Genomic DNA, 17,110 nt, shown 5'->3' with positions numbered 1-17,110 from the left:
CGTCTCCATAAGCCAGTCTCTAAGCTCTGGAAACTTTATGGCCTCAGAACCTTCATGGTCTCCTTCTAATAAGAACATATCCTGGGGGGAAGATCCCCCGAAGTGGCACGCTGGATCCAGAGCTGCTGATTCCATTGCTGCCATGTGCTTCGTTGCCGAGCTGCCTGAAAAAGTGAATTGAGAGAGGTTCGTGAGTGCGCTCATCACCCGACTGCCTCCGCTGAGTATTCTTAATCGCGGACACCCAATTCACGCTATAGAGTGCACACAGAAATGGGGTAATGCCAAACAACTTAGTGTGAGGGAGCGGGAGCTGTCACCTGAAGCGACCATTTTGCCCGGTGACGTCACTTCCTTCCCCAGCACTGTTCTTATATTTAGTTCTGAAGCTAACGTCGAAGCCCCTTAAAATTGACACTCAAGCCCATCCATATCTATTCAGTCACGATCAGGGCGTAGACCATAGAAGTCTGCCCAGCACAGGTTTTGCTTCCCAGTAACCAGCGTCGCCACCTAATCTCTGCTAAGATTCCATGGATCCATTCCTTCTAAACAGGATTCTTTTGTGTTTATCCCATGCACGTTTGAATTCCATTACCGTTTTCATCTCCACCACCTCCCGCAGGAGGGCATTTCACATATCCAACACCCTCTCTGTGAAAAAATACTTTCTGAAATTACTCCTGAGTCTTCCCCCCTTCAATCTCAATTCATGTCCTCTAGTTCTACCACCTTCCCATCTCCAGAAAAGGTTCGTTTGCGGATTAATACCTTTCAAATATTTGAATGTCTGTATCATGTCACCCCTATTTCTCCTTTCCTCCAAGGTATACATGTTCAGGTCAGCAAGTCTCTCCTCGTACGGTTTGCAACGCAAATCCCATACCATTTTTGTAGCTTTTATTTGCACAGCTTCCAGTCTTTTTCCATTTTTAGCAAGATACGGCCTCCAAAACTGAACACAATACTCCAAGTGGGGCCTCACCAACGACTTGTAGAAGGGCATCAACACCTCCTTTCTTCTGCTGGTTATACCCCTCTCTTTGTAGCCTAGCATCTTTCTGGCCACAGACGTCGTCTTGTCACATTGTTTCTTCACCTTCATATCCTTGGACACCAATACCCCAAGGTCTCTCTCCTGAGTCGAGCTTACTAATCTCTCCCCTCTTATTCGGTATCTCTCCCGGGTTTCTGTATCCCAAGTGCATCACTCTACACTTCTTGAGCTCATGACAAGACTTTCTTCCAAGAGCACTGTCCCAGAAGTACCACCACTCTCCTGCAACACAGGAGAGATCACCAAGACCCTGGGAGTGCCTCCTACCGCCATAGAGCTCTCACCCACGGCAGCATCTGCCCCTCCGGCGACTCCCCTCACTTGAAGTGGCTCCAACTTGTGTCTCCATTGACCACCACCATCGACGACTCTGGCAGCACAACCATGCCTGGGTCGGGAGGGGGGGAGTCACTCTTTTAGGTTGAGTATAATGTTCAGCTCTTTCGGCAAGGTTGCCTGAGCTCCAACATCAGCTTGGGAAGGACTTTCCATCCAAATGGACTACGAACTGCTCAATAGAAGCGACAGTACAGAGTTCTGAGGACTCCGAGAGATTAGTCCTTGGTTTCTCTTTTTGCTTTACCATCCCTAGGAATATCTCTGAACAGAAACAAGGGGAAGCAATTCAAAATTAGATTGGAGCACCGCTCAGTGTGTCTGCCTAGGATGCCATCTTAGGTCCCTCTTTGCAACTTCTAGGTTCTTTTGTAAACTTTATGCACACTGACACTAGCATATAGCCGAGAACCTAATCTCAAGGTTAAATTAGTTTCATCAACACTACCTGAGACAATTACATCCAAAACACTAGTAGTACACTACCCATGTGAGCATTTATTTTTATTAATAAACTTTGAATTTGTTGCTTCAATATAATAGAATAGTAGAATTAGACCTAAGAACTAACTGTGCATGGTAGAGATGTACTGCATTATTTTTTGTCTTCTGTTCTTTCACAGAAACTGGTTACTGCAGGTTAATGGTTACTTAAAGGACTGCACATAATGCATGTGCCATTAACAGCAAACTTACTATCAGACCTAAAAAAGCAAGGGTATGTTGTCTTACAGATGTGAATTGAGTTGTAACAATATACTTTTAGAACACAAAACTGGATCTTTTCCACTGAAAATAATACAGGTCAAATCCAAAAGTGAATATTCAAGTTCTTGAAAACTCCCATTAGTTGAAAACTTTAAATGTAAAATTTAAATAATGAAAAGACCTCATAAAACTGTTGCAGAAATCACCATTTATATGATAAATCACTATTCATGTGATAAATCTTGCCCACAATTAAAACAGTAATCATAGGTCAGAAACCTCCGTGGCATAAACAGTGTTCAAAATCAGAAATATTCAAAATGTTATCTTCATTCTCATTCAAATAGGCAACAAGAATAACACTTCTCTTGTGTTGAACAGAGCAATGCAATGTAGTGCAGTTGCAAGCATAAATTTTCTAAATGGTGCAGTCCTGAAAGGGACCTGTTTCGCTACAGGCTTCTTCTGGAATCCAAAAGTACTCTGCTGAGCTCTCTTTAATATGCATGCTGTTCATATAAGGAAAGACACAGTGAGGAGTCTTTCATGAAGAACTTTGTCAAAAGCTTTCTGAAAATCTAGATACACTACTTCAATAGGCTCACCTTTATTAACATCTTTATTCAGGCCAAAGAAATGAAGCAAATTGGTAAAGCAAGACCTCCCTTGGCTGACTTCATGCTGACTCTGTCCTATTAAACCATGTTTAGATGTGTTCTGTTTTATTCTTTGTATTAGTTTCCACTATTTTGTCCGTTGTTGAAGTCTGGCTTACCGTTCTATAATTTACCAGATCACCCCTGGAGCTTTTTAAAAATTGGCGTTACATTGACTATCTTCCAATCTTCAGGCACTACGGACCATTTTAACAACAGGTTACATAGATCATTAACAGCAGATCAGCAATTTCATGTTTGAATTTTCACTACCCTACAGTGCATGCCATCTGATCCAGGTGATTTACTACTCTTTAATTTGTCAATTTGGCTTAGTACATCTTCCAAGTTCACCGAGATTTCTTTCAGTTCCTCCACATCATCACCCTTGAAAAACATGTCTGGTACAGGTAGATCTCTTACATCTTCTGTGAAGACCAAAGCAAAGAATTCATTCAGTCTCTCCACTATGACCTTGTCCTCCCCAAGTACCCCTTTAGCTCCTTTGTGATCTAACTGTTCCACAGATTCCCTCACAGGCTTTCTGCTTTTGATGTACCTGAAAAACATGCTACTGTGAGTTTTTGCCTCTGTGGCAAGTTTCTTTTCATGTTTTCTCTTAGCCTTCTTTTTCAATACTTTGCATCTAACTTGCCAGTGTTTATGTTGTTTATTTTCTTCACTCAGATCCTTTTTCCATTCTCTGAAGGATGTTCTGTTAGCTCTAATAGCCTCTTTCACTTCTTTTCACCTTTTTAAAATGTGTGGAATACATCTGGTCTGGGCTTCCACAATGGTATTTTAAAACAACCTTAATGCCTGATTTAAAGTCCTAACCTTTGCAGCTGATCCTTTTAGCTTCTTTTTGACCATTTTCCTAATTTTATCATAGTCGCCCTTTCAAAAATTAAATGCTGCTACAGTAGATTTCCATTGTGATTTCACTCTAGATATTAGCTCAGATTTGATCAGTGTTTCCCAGCGGATCCAACACCGTTACCTCTCGTACTATGCCCTGCATTCCACTAAAGACTAGATTTAAAGTAGCTCCCCCTCTTGTTGGTTCCAGGACCAGTTATTCCAAGAAGCAGTCATTTATTATGTCTAGGAATTTTATCTCCCTAGCACTCCCTGATGTAACATTTTTTGTGTCACTAATATTTCTTTTTTAGTTATTTTCATTCTTCCTGTTAAATTGATGAAGACAAATAAAATACATGAAAAACTAGTAGTTAAGGAATGACAGACACTCCAGTAACATGTTTTTTCTCTCTTAAGTTGGGGTTGTGTTTGGTAAGCTGTACTGCCTGTAAAGGCTTTGTGGGGAAATAAGGCTTTGTGCATATTAGACCACACAGTAGCTCAGGTGTTAAGCATGCCGATATCTGTGATTTTCATTTGTGACCTGTGAAATATGCTGTATGTTATGACCGTTACTTTAATGAATCCTCTTCACTGTGTGGAGGCTTTTGCTAGGACCCATGAGTGAGTGGCAAAAATTAAATGTAAAGTTTGATCCCAAAAAATTAAATCTTAAAATGTGATCCCTCATCAGATTCCCAAGAGGAGAAAAGCCATTGTTCCTCAGACTACCCTCTCTTATCTTCAGTACTTATAGAATAACACTGGCTTCATGTTCAACACGGAATCAATTTTTTTAAAAATGTATTTATCACACCTTATTGCCAAAGTAACATACAGAATCAAATTTAAATTGATAAATTTTGTGCACCAGAATTAATAGTGTGGAATTCATGCTTCTCTTTTAAGGTATCATACAATACCACACATCCAGATTTCTACATTCATCAAATCAAAATTTACTGGTTATCCCCTCCTTCTATCGCATCCATCTATGACACCATTTTCAGTGTTGCTGGCCTTCCACTCTGGAACCACTTTACGTCAACATTTATTATTAGAATCGTATTCACTATTTAAGACTAAGTTGAAGAAACACTTGTTTCTGATGGCTTTCAACCTAGATCCTAATGACAGAGTTGATGGATGGAAGACAGCACTAAGCCCTACCCGAACAGTTAGGCTTTATACTTTATCTCTTCTATAGATAAATTGTAACTTTTTCATTTTGTTCCTGTCTGTCTCTTATTATATAGACTTATATGTTCTGTAAACCGCTATGTTATCCATACCTAATAGCAGTATATCAGATTGATAAAAACCTGTAAATTATCCTTCATAATAAAATAAAAACCACTTACCTTTTTCTAGAATCCCAGTTTTCTCTGTTAATTCAAAACGTCTTTATTCCTTTTCAAGTTATTTGTAGTGTCTAAGAAATCTTTGTCCCTCTTACCTCTCTAATCAAGGTGGAGGAGTTGATGATGGCCATGGAGAAAGTGAAACAGGAGCTGGAGTCTATGAAGGCAAAACTGTCCTCCACCCAGCAGTCTTTGGCTGAAAAAGAAGCCCATTTGACCAACTTGCGAGCAGAGAGGAGGAAACACCTAGAGGAGGTGCTGGAGATGAAGTAAGAATCTGGAATGTTATTCTAAGCATGGGCTTTTTGTTCTATTCTGACTTTGCATGCGAAGGTAGTTCTGGTCATATTGTTAGAAGATGGAATTTTACTCTCTGCATTTGCACCAGCTGCTAGACAGACTTGCTTTGTTCATGCAGTGTCAAGGAAGTACGGGAGACAAAGTAAAAACATCTGTATGTACATGCTGTCTGCAGGTTAAGTCAAGTCTCAGTCTGTTGATCTGGCCTTTGAATCAATCCCAGACTTTTTTTTTTGGATGGTTGGGGGGGGAGAGAAGAGGAGGTGGTTCTCTCAAAGATACTCCCTGTGTTATCATGCCATCACATATATCCTTTAACTTTGATTCTGCTTCTCCATATTTGAACAATGACTAGATAACACTGAACCATTAGCAGCCTTGAGGGCAGAGGTAAGTTCTCTTAGTCTAATTCTCAACCAAGTCCATTGCTGGGATGAATGATTCCATGAGCAGTAGGGAGTTAGGGGTCACCCTTAGAGAACAAAAGGAAGAGGGAGGACTCCCTTTGATGATGCAGCAGACAAGTCATCTGTGAAAATACAGCCATATATACTCAGTTCCATATCATCAAGCTGATCAATCCATAGACTGGTGGGTTGTGTCCATCTACCAGCAGGTGGAGATAGCAAACTTTTGCCTCCCTATATGTGGTCATGTGCTGCCAGAAACTCCTCAGTATGTTCTCTATCTCAGCAGGTGGTGGTCACACACAGCAGCAGCTCTGGCTAGGCCTCCAAGCCTAATTTTTAGGTTTTGTTGAGTGCCTGGGGTTGAGGGCTCTTTTGAGCAAGTGCAAACCTGGTGGTGCCAGGTCCCTCCTTTTCTCCCCCCTCCCGCTGGCTCCGTTAAAAAAAAAAAAAAAAAAAATTTTGAACGTCCTTAAAGGCGTTTATTTCGACGTTTATTTAAGCGTCTATTGCAGCTACATAAGTACATAAGTAGTGCCATACTGGGAAAGACCAAAGGTCCATCTAGCCCAGCATCCTGTCACCGACAGTGGCCAATCCAGGTCAAGGGCACCTGGCACGCTCCCCAAACGTAAAAACATTCCAGACAAGTTATACCTAAAAATGAGGAATTTTTCCAGTCCATTTAATAGCGGTCTATGGACTTGTCCTTTAGGAATCTATCTAACCCCTTTTTAAACTCCGTCAAGCTAACCGCCCGTACCACGTTCTCCGGCAATGAATTCCAGAGTCTAATTACACGTTGGGTGAAGAAAAATTTTCTCCGATTCGTTTTAAATTTACCACACTGTAGCTTCAACTCATGCCCTCTAGTCCTAGTATTTTTGGATAGCGTGAACAGTCGCTTCACATCCACCCGATCCATTCCACTCATTATTTTATACACTTCTATCATATCTCCCCTCAGCCGTCTCTTCTCCAAGCTGAAAAGCCCTAGCCTTCTCAGCCTCTCTTCATAGGAAAGTCGTCCCATCCCCACTATCATTTTCGTCGCCCTTCGCTGTACCTTTTCCAATTCTACTATATCTTTTTTGAGATACGGAGACCAGTACTGAACACAATACTCCAGGTGCGGTCGCACCATGGAGCGATACAACGGCATTATAACATCCGCACACCTGGACTCCATACCCTTCTTAATAACACCCAACATTCTATTCGCTTTCCTAGCCGCAGCTACTCACTGGGACACCAGGTCGTTACAGCTCGGAGCGGACAGCAGGTAATTTTTACCTTTTTATAGCGGGCAGGGGGTTCCCCGATTCTTCTCCTCGTGGCATATGGCGTCGGAGGGCGAGGGCGCAAAGGGTCGCTCCCCGGATCGCTGGAGCGCTTCTAGAGGGGATGCGGGGGTCTTCAAGCCTGATTCGCCCTTGTTGGGGGACAGTTTCGTGACCGATGTATGTCCCGGTCCTTCCTCCGGCGTGGCGGTTTTTCCCGCCATAAACGCCCATCCCCCGCTCCTCGCCTCCGCCATCTTGGCCGGCCACGCGGCTCGGACGGCTTCTTCTTGGGCCGCCCTTGAGGTTGGAGACATTAATGCCATGAACGCCCTTAATTTGGGCGACGGCACAAAAGCGGCTAAAGTTAAGAGCCGTTCTTCCCGCGCGGCTCCTTCGCGGAGTGTCGCGCCGGACGCCATCTTGGATGCGCAGCATGTCTCTCCCCCGCTCTTGCGAGCGCCGGTTGAGGGTGCGTCTAGGGCTGTTGCCCAGGCTGCGGAAGTGCACAGTCCGGGGGGTTTCTCCCCCGAGTTTGTTTTGCTGCTGCATCAGGCCTTCCTCATGCACAACGCTGCCCCTGCTCCCTCGTCTGGTAAAGAGGTTGAGGTTCCCAGAGGTAAACGCCCTCGGGTTGATTCCCAGGCCTTGGAGGAATTTGTCTCCTCCGATGTAGATGAGGGCAGCGTGTCTGAGGTCTCCCAACGGTCCTTTGCGGATTCCTTGGAGGAGACGGATCCCCGCTCGGTTGGAGCGGATGACCCCTCTGCAGCGCGGCTTTTTAGCCCAGAGGATTTGCCCAACCTGTTGCTACAGGCCATGGACACTTTGAAGATTTCCTCTCCGGAGGACGTCTCTCCCTCAGCCCCTGTTGGCTCTGCCATTATGCTGGGGACGAAGCGCCCGCCTAGAACCTTCCACGTGCATGATGCTATGCACACCTTAATTTCGGCTCAATGGGATGTCCCAGAAGCGAGCCTTAAAGTGGCTAGGGCTATGTCCCGCCTCTATCCTTTGGCTGTGAGTGAACGTGAGGCCTATCTGTGGCCTACCGTGGATTCTTTAATCACTGCGGTGACTAAGAAAACGGCGTTGCCGGTGGAAGGTGGCACGGCCCTAAAGGACGCCCAAGACAGAAGATTGGAGGCGGCCTTAAGGTCGTCCTACGAGGCTACTGCTTTAAATTTGCAGGCCTCAGTTTGCGGTTCCTATGTGGCCAGGGCGTGCCTGACTATGGTGCGGCGGGCTTCCCCCTCGGATTCTTCCTTGAGGGATGATTGGCCGGCCCTGGAATCGGGCTTGGCCTATTTGGCAGACTTGCTGTATGATGTCTTGAGAGCCTCAGCTAAAGGCATGGCTCAGACAATCTCTGCGCGGCGGTGGCTTTGGCTGAAGCATTGGTCTGCTGACCACGCCTCTAAATCCCGCCTGGCTAGATTGCCTTTTAAAGGCAAGCTGCTTTTTGGGGTCGAGCTGGACAAAATCGTGACCGATCTCGGCACGTCTAAGGGCAAGAAGTTACCAGAGGTCAGGGCTCGAGCTAGTGCTCGCCCCGGTACCTCCAGAGGACGGTTTCAGGAAGCCCGTCGGTACCGCCCGGGCAGGTCGGGCTCTTCTGCCTCCTCTTCCTTTAAGAGGATCTTCTCCCCCAAGCAGCGTTCCTTTCGCAGAGACCGCCGTCCCGGAGGTGCTCCCTCCGGTCCTCCCCCAGGGTCTCGTACCCAATGACGGGGTCTTGGTCCACGCCCCAGTGCAGATTGGAGGACGGCTGTCCTCGTTTCTGGGCGAGTGGACCACAATAACTTCAGACGCTTGGGTGCTGGAAGTCATCAGAGACGGCTACAAGCTAGAGTTCTGCCGACCCTTAAAAGACGGGTTTGTACTCTCTCCCTGCAAGTCTCCGGTCAAAGCTGTGGCAGTGCAGCAGACCTTGGACAATCTCATCCGCCTGGGGGCGGTCGTTCCAGTGCCAGAAAATCAGCTTGGCAAGGGACGTTACTCCATTTACTTTGTGGTACCAAAGAAAGGAGGTTCTGTCCGGCCTATCCTCGACCTCAAGGGGGTCAATCGGGCCTTGAAAGTTCGGCACTTTCGCATGGAGACTCTCCGCTCTGTTATAGTGGCAGTGAAGGCAGGGGAGTACCTGGCATCCTTGGACATCAAGGAAGCGTACTTGCATATTCCCATCTGGCCTCCTCATCAACGCTTCCTGCGTTTTGCAGTACTGGGCCGACACTTCCAGTTCAGAGCCCTCCCGTTCGGGTTGGCTACTGCTCCGCGGACCTTCTCCAAACTAATGGTGGTCATCGCGGCCTTCCTGAGGAAGGAAGGAGTACAAGTCCATCCTTATCTGGACGACTGGTTGATCCGAGCCCCCTCTTATGCAGAGTGCGGCAAAGCTGTGAACCGGGTGGTTGCTCTTTTGAGCTCCCTGGGATGGATCATCAACTGGGAGAAAAGCCAGCTGCGCCCCACTCAGTCCCTGGAGTATCTGGGAGTTCGATTCGACACCCAAGTGGGCAGAGTGTTCCTGCCAGACAATCGGATTGTCAAGCTTCAGGCTCAGGTGAACCAGTTCCTAGTAGCCTCTCCTCTTCGGGCTTGGGACTATGTGCAGCTGTTGGGCTCTATGACGGCCACGATGGAAGTAGTGCCCTGGGCCAGGGCTCATATGAGACCACTTCAACACTCTCTGCTGCAGCGCTGGACTCCGGTGTCGGAGGATTATGCTGTGCGCCTTCCCTTGGGCCCAGCAGTGCGCAAGGCGCTGAGCTGGTGGACGCAGATGGACAAGTTGTCTGCAGGAATGCCTCTGGTGACCCCAGAGTGGATTGTCGTCACGACGGACGCTTCCTTGTCGGGCTGGGGAGCCCACTGTTTGGGAAGGACAGCGCAGGGACTCTGGTCCCCTGCAGAGGCAAAGTGGTCTATCAACCTCCTGGAACTCAGAGCCATTCGGTTGGCGCTTTTGGAGTTCATCCCGGTACTGGCGTTGAAACCGGTACGGGTTCTGTCGGACAATGCCACGGCTGTGGCCTATGTCAACCGCCAGGGAGGTACCAAGAGCGCCCCTCTAGCCAAGGAGGCTATGAATCTATGCCAGTGGGCGGAAGCGAACCTGGAGCAGCTTTCAGCAGCCCACATTGCCGGAGTCATGAATGTCAAGGCGGACTTTCTCAGTCGCCATACCTTGGAGCCCGGAGAGTGGCAGCTATCTGCTCAGGCGTTCTTGGACATCACGAAGCGCTGGGGCCAGCCGAGCCTAGATCTGATGGCGTCATCGGCCAATTGCCAAGTGCCGCGCTTCTTCAGCAGAGGACGGGACCCTCGATCCCTGGGAGTAGATGCTCTTCTCCAACAGTGGCCGACACAAGAGCTTCTCTATGTGTTCCCGCCCTGGCCCATGTTGGGCAGGGTGCTAGACCGGGTGGCAAAGCATCCCGGCAGGGTAATCCTGGTGGGTCCGGATTGGCCCAGACGTCCCTGGTATGCGGACTTGATCAGGCTCTCAGTCGACGATCCTCTGCGACTGCCAGTGGAGCAGGGCCTGTTGCATCAGGGTCCCGTGGTGATGGAGGATCCCTCCCCCTTTGGTCTTACGGCCTGGCTATTGAGCGGCAGCGTCTGAGGAAGAAGGGCTTCTCAGACAAGGTCATCGCCACTATGCTGAGAGCGAGGAAGCGCTCTACTTCTACTGCTTACGCCAGGGTTTGGCGTATCTTTGCAGCGTGGTGTGAAGCAGGCTCACTTTCTCCCTTCACTGCTCCAATTTCTTCAGTGTTGGCGTTCCTGCAAGAAGGTCTAGAGAAAGGCCTGTCGCTCAGTTCCCTTAAAGTCCAGGTAGCGGCTCTGGCTTGCTTCAGGGGCCGCCTGAAGGGTGTTTCCCTGGCTTCGCAGCCAGATGTGGTGCGCTTTCTCAAGGGAGTTAATCACCTGCGCCCTCCTCTGCACTCAGTGGTGCCTGCGTGGAATCTCAACCTGGTGCTAAGAGCATTGCAGAAGCCGCCTTTTGAACCCTTGTCGAGGGCATCTCTGAAAGACCTGACGTTGAAAGCAGTCTTTTTGGTGGCTATCACTTCAGCCAGAAGAGTTTCCGAGCTCCAGGCGCTCTCTTGTCGAGAGCCTTTTCTGCAGTTCACTGAGGCAGGAGTGACTATTCGCACAGTGCCTTCCTTCCTGCCCAAGATTGTTTCTCGATTCCATGTGAATCAGCAGCTCTGTCTCCCTTCCTTTCGTAGGGAGGACTACCCAGAGGAGTACTCTGCTCTTAAATATCTGGATGTGAGACGAGTCATCATCAGATACTTGGAAGTGACCAATGATTTCCGGAAGTCAGATCATCTGTTTGTCCTGTGTGCAGGTCCTCGTAAGGGTCTGCAGGCTGCTAAGCCTACAGTGGCAAGATGGGTCAAGGAAGCCATTGCAGCGGCTTATGTGGCCGCGGGGAAGGTGCCGCCTATCCAGCTGAAGGCTCACTCCACGAGAGCTCAGGCGGCCTCGATGGCAGAGGCCGGATCCGTCTCCTTGGAAGAGATATGCAAGGCGGCAACTTGGGCTTCGGCTCATACATTCTCCAAGCATTACCGTTTGACTGTGGCTGCACGGGCGGAGGCCCGGTTTGGAGCTTCAGTGTTGAGGTCAGGGATTTCAATGTCCCGCCCTGGGTGAGTACTGCTTCGGTACATCCCACCAGTCTATGGATTGATCAGCTTGATGATATGGAAGGTAAAATTATGTATAATCATACCTGATAATTTTCTTTCCATTAATCATAGCTGATCAATCCATAGCCCCTCCCAGATATCTGTACTGTTTTTATTCTGGTTGCATTTCAGGTTCAAGTTTAGTCTTCAGTTACTTCAGAAAGTCTTCGTGTTCAAGTTTTTTCACTTGGATTCTTCAAGAGTTAAGACGAGTTTGTGTTACAGTGAGCTGCTGCATTCCTCTCCCCTCCGTTTTACGGGGCTGGATTGAGACTTAAAATTCTGCCGGCACTCCCTCCCGCTTCGTGCGGCTGTAGGGCAGCTTTGTACCCTTCCCGCTTCGGCGGTGTTAGGGTCAGTCAGCTCCTCCCGCGGTTGCGGTTGCAGGATAAGCCAGATCCCCCCGCATCGGCGGGTGTGGTGTCCCTCCCCCGCTCCGCGGGGATGAGCTGGACGGATTCCCCTCCCCCACTTGTGTGGGGATGAGCTGGGTTAATTCCCCTCCCCCGTTTCGGCGGTGGTGAGCTGGGCAGAGTGTCCCTTCGTGGGTGTAATTCTCTAAGTGCTGAGTCCTGCGGATGGAGCTTTGATATCGACATACTGAGGAGTTTCCGGCAGCACATGACCAAATATAGGGAGGCAAAAGTTTGCTCTCTATCTCCACCTGCTGGTAGATGGACACAACCCACCAGTCTATGGATTGATCAGCTATGATTAATGGAAAGAAAATTATCAGGTATGATTATACATAATTTTACCTTCCACCAGTCTGACAGTAGCATCAGTATGTGATACTGGTGCCCTGAGTGGGCACTTCCTAATACTATCATCAGTGCCATAGTATAGATATTGATCTGTTTCCCCCAAGCATGGAGATGTAGTGCACATTGCACAAATTCCACCATGCCATTCAGATAGGAGAACTGATCTTAAATCTCCTGCACTACAGCACACAGCACGAGTCGGTAGCAGTGATTTTTGTTTGGTAATTTTGTTATCATGGAGTTTTCTTGAGGATTCAACTCCATCTTCTCAGGGTGCAAACTACATAGTCTACTGAGTGACTAGTGTAAATATTACACAAAAGGTTTTTCTTTAGACTCTCTAATACCACATCATCTTGATCTTTTCTGAATATTTTTGTTTGAATTAACATATATCAACCAAGATAGAGAGGGAGGAACTGTAGAAAAAGGGTAATATATTTCACCCATTACAAAGAACTACTACTACAACTACAAATCATTTCTATAGCGCAGAAAGAAGAGGTCCATCTCCTAGAAATGGACAGCAGACAACTATGATCATTTTCACAAGCATACCCATTTTTCCAACCTTGAGCCTAAATTGTAGGTGTTCATGCTTCCATATGTGTGTTCCTGAGATTACAGTACTACTATACATCATAACAAAGTTGTACTCTGTTAATCTGGATGAGTCATGGCGATCTTGCTTACAGCCTAAGACTATGCCGTATTGATCTTTTTAAAATCTATTTAGAATTAAATGTTATATGAATTTATACTTTAGGCTTTTAAATGCCAAAAGTATAGAAGTCTTCCTCATTGTTTTGGGCAAATCTAGAAAATTGATCTCGCAATTAACACATTTGTCTACTAACTTTTAAAATCAAGCTCTATAGGTTTCACTACCATTTGATGTGTTCTGATACACTTGTAGTTTGAGAGAAGGTACATGTATTTTATATAAAAAATGTATAGTTACTGGCATGCTTAATCCAGCAAAATTTATCAGAAATACTGCTAAGCAATTTTTTTCACTAACACATGTTCATTTCCCATCTTCTAAAAAGTTTATAATTTACTTTGCTGTTTAAAAGCACAACGTGGAAGCTCTCCTTGCAAACTGATTTGATTTCCTATGTTTCTATTGTGTTCTTAAAGAACATGGGTTGTTAGCTATTTCTGCTTTAAAAGAATATGTACAAATCAACACTGAATCTGAGAAACATTTTCTTCACTCAACGTGTAATTAAGCTCTGGAATTCGTTGCCAGAGAATGTGGTAAAGGCAGTTAACTTAGCAGAGTTTTAAAAAGGTTTGGACGGCTTCCTAAAGGAAAAGTCCATAGACCATTATTAAATTGGACTTGGAGAAAATCCACTATTTCTGGAATAAGCAGTATAAAATGTTTTGTAGTTTTTTGTGATCTTTCCAGGTATTTGTGACCTGGATTGGCCACTGTTGGAAACAGGATACTGGGCTTGATGGACGTTTGGTCTGTCCCAGTATGGCAATACTTATGTACTTATGAGCACTACATTTTTCTTCTCTTACTGCACTTTGAAGATGATTATTTAAAGTGTCACAAATGTGTGAAAATGTTTTTTTAAACTGTAACTTGTCTAGCTTTGTTGATGACTTAATTTGTTTTTAGCTGATTTGTATATTTCATGTGTGATGGTTACAGTACATGTTTTATTATGGTTGAATACAGCATTGTAACCCACTTAGAAATATTAGCAATAAGTAGGCTATATATTCTAAATAAATAGCAAGAGGGGACAATTTAAAGTTTGTCTTCTTATGCATTTATTTTACTGATCTTAAATTTTAAGCAGAATTGTAGTTGTAATAATTATATAATAATTTTTAGGTTAAACCAGAAGGAAAGTATTAAGTAGAGAAAAATTAGTAGTTTTAATCTGTGCATGGTATTTTTTACATTGTTTTTCTTAATGTACTGTATGACAAAGAAATTACATTTAGATTTAGCTCACACCTTTTCAAGAATAGCTCAAGGCAATTTACATTCAGGTATAGTAGGTAGTTTTCTGTCGCAAGAGGACTTAGAAGCTAAGTTTGTACCTGAGGCAATGGAAGATTATCACTTGTCCAAGATCACAAGGAGCAGCAGCGAGATTTGAACCCAAACTCCTATGGTTCTAAGCCTGCTATTCTAACCATTAGACTTGTTCCTCCCTGTAAAAATAAATAAAAATAAATAATCATAGGAGATATGGTTCAAGGCTGTTCGTTGTGGATTAGAGTAAAATATTCACTGGTCGTGGTGCCATAGCTTCAAATCCTCACAGTGCTGTCTGACTTTGAACTGGTAGTGGAATAGTGGAAGCATTTCTTTAAAAGAAAAAAAATGTATTTGTAATTAAAAAAAAAAAAAAAAGTTATGGAGCTATAAATTTGAGCGTATACAGTCACAAAACAGAGGGAAAGCAGCATACAAAAGCAACCAAACAAACAGAAAAAGTAAACACTGGGCCTTCAGGAATGAGAAAAATGCAATCCTTTATTAATGATGAATACCCGACACGGGCCGTGTTTCGGCGTACAAATGCCTGCATCAGGGGTCACAAAGCTCTTCTAGGTCAGCTAGTTAGAGCTGCATGTCTCTCTTGGCCAAACCCACAGTCTTTGGCCAAGAGAGACATGCAGCTCTAACTAGCTGACCTAGAAGAGCTTTGTGACCCCTGATGCAGGCGTTTGTACGCCGAAACACGGCCCGTGTCGGGTATTCATCATTAATAAAGGATTGCATTTTTCTCATTCCTGAAGGCCCAGTGTTTACTTTTTCTGTTTGCTATAAATTTGAGACCAGCTTGCAAGCTGATATACGTGAAAGAAGGGGGAGGATCAGCTCTCAGGAGGCTATGGGATTCTGTGCTGCTTTCATTCTGCTGGCATCCATCTTACTGACTGAACTGCTATGCCAAACATGTTTATTAGAACTGAACAAAAAATACCTATTTTCACTATACCTCAAGATCTGTAACTGCAGCACCATTAAACATAGCCATTCAATCACTGTAAATGTGTGCTATAATGCTGCCAAGTCATATGTGGGATAAAAACAGGTTTCAACATCTTGGTGAAATGGAAGGGTGAAAAACTAACAGAATAATAATGCTCTTAGTACATTTGAAGAATGGGATAGTCAGAAAAAGTATCCATCTAGATGCTATCAAACTTAGAACATCTTGATATTTGCTGGAAGTCTGCAAGTCTAATTAAATTTAATATTGTCATGATGACAATACATTTAGAAACAGTTCTCATGATAGTTGGCTTTTTTGCAAATCCTGTAATATGAGACTTCGTTCCTCAATCCATAGAGATGCCACAATTTCAACTTTTATCTTGATTTTCATAATCTACAAATTTCTGATTCTTACGAGGAGGTGTATAGGAAACTGGAACTAGAGACTTATGATTTCAAGACTTCAGTATACAATCTTTATTGGTCATAGCTACTGGACCTGCAGATTACCTATCTTCTGAAAGTGCCTCTGATGTTTTTGTTTGAATAAAATTTAAGATGGACTTCTGATATTATTTTTAGTGACTCTCCCCATTCCCTGTGTAAAAAGTAGCCTATACGTAAGTCCCATTTAGACTAGAATACATTTAGATACCTAAACTATTATTGCTTAATTATTCGGGAAAGAAAGAACTTTCTTGACCTTACCATGGTGCATAGCTTAAGTATGAATTTTATTACTTGCATTCTTGATAAATAGGAGAAATGTTTTGATACTTCTGCCTGACTCTGCTTGATATGTTGAAGAACTATAACAACTTGGATTAGTACCAGTGTGACTTTAAATTCAGGCCACAGTGTAGAAACATTGGCTTCTGTTCGCCATACTGTACAGAATGAGCTATATGGTGGAGTACAGCGTTCCTTTCTAAAAGGGCACAGCAAGAATGTAATGGAAGCATTTGCTCCACATGGTAATGCTTGGAGATGATTTTCCTCGGGGTTCAGTGTTTCTTAAGTGTTTCATATTAATTTCCAACCTCTAGCCACACTGTTTCATACACATTACAATGAGGAAGTTCAATAGTTTTATCCGTGAAGAGCAAGTGATGCCTTGGATAATAACCAGGGCTGGCCCTATTATTGAGCAACCATATTTTTCACACATAACCCATTATTTTCAGCCCCTGACATATGCAAATGAAGCCCAACAATAAGTGTCTGTATCTGGCCCTGCATCCCTCAATTTCCCCCACAGGTTGCTGTAATAAAGCGTAGTTGCTTGCCGGTAATGGGTGTTCTCTGTAATCATTAGGATAATGCATACATATTTGGTAGCATTCTCTTCAGGGTGCTGACCCAGACACTTTCTCCCTAGCTTATTTGATGAAGTTCAATATCCAGTCAGGTACAGAAGCAGGTTTGTTGAAGAGCTTTGTTTTATTTTATTTAGATTTTGTTCACATCTTTTTCATTAGCAGCTCAAGGCAAGTTATATTCAGGTATACTGGGTATTTCCTCGTCCCTGGAAGGCTCACCATTTAAGTTTGTACCTGAGGCAATAGAGGGTTAAGTGACTTGCCCAAGATCACAAGGAGCAGCAGTGGGATTTGATCCGGGCACCTATGGATGTCAAGACCAGTGCTCCGACCACTAGGCCACTCCACACTTTTTAAAATTTCTTAACTGAAGGCAGAAGTGTGCAG

At 44.8% G+C, this 17,110-nt stretch overlaps 1 protein-coding gene across 1 annotated transcript in view; it reads left to right on the top strand.

The window, feature by feature from the left end:
- LOC115477824 (ELKS/Rab6-interacting/CAST family member 1-like) overlaps positions 1 to 17,110 on the top strand; it is a 631,897-nt gene that overhangs the window by 226,754 nt on the left and 388,033 nt on the right. The window contains exon 6 of the mRNA XM_030214916.1: positions 5,088 to 5,248. Coding sequence (XP_030070776.1) covers positions 5,088 to 5,248 — 161 coding nt within the window. The remainder of the gene's footprint in view (positions 1 to 5,087; positions 5,249 to 17,110) is intronic.

Source organism: Microcaecilia unicolor, chromosome 9, assembly GCF_901765095.1.
Source record: "Microcaecilia unicolor chromosome 9, aMicUni1.1, whole genome shotgun sequence".
In the NCBI taxonomy this organism is placed as follows: domain Eukaryota; kingdom Metazoa; phylum Chordata; class Amphibia; order Gymnophiona; family Siphonopidae; genus Microcaecilia; species Microcaecilia unicolor.
This window is presented reverse-complemented; position numbering and strand designations above follow the sequence as displayed.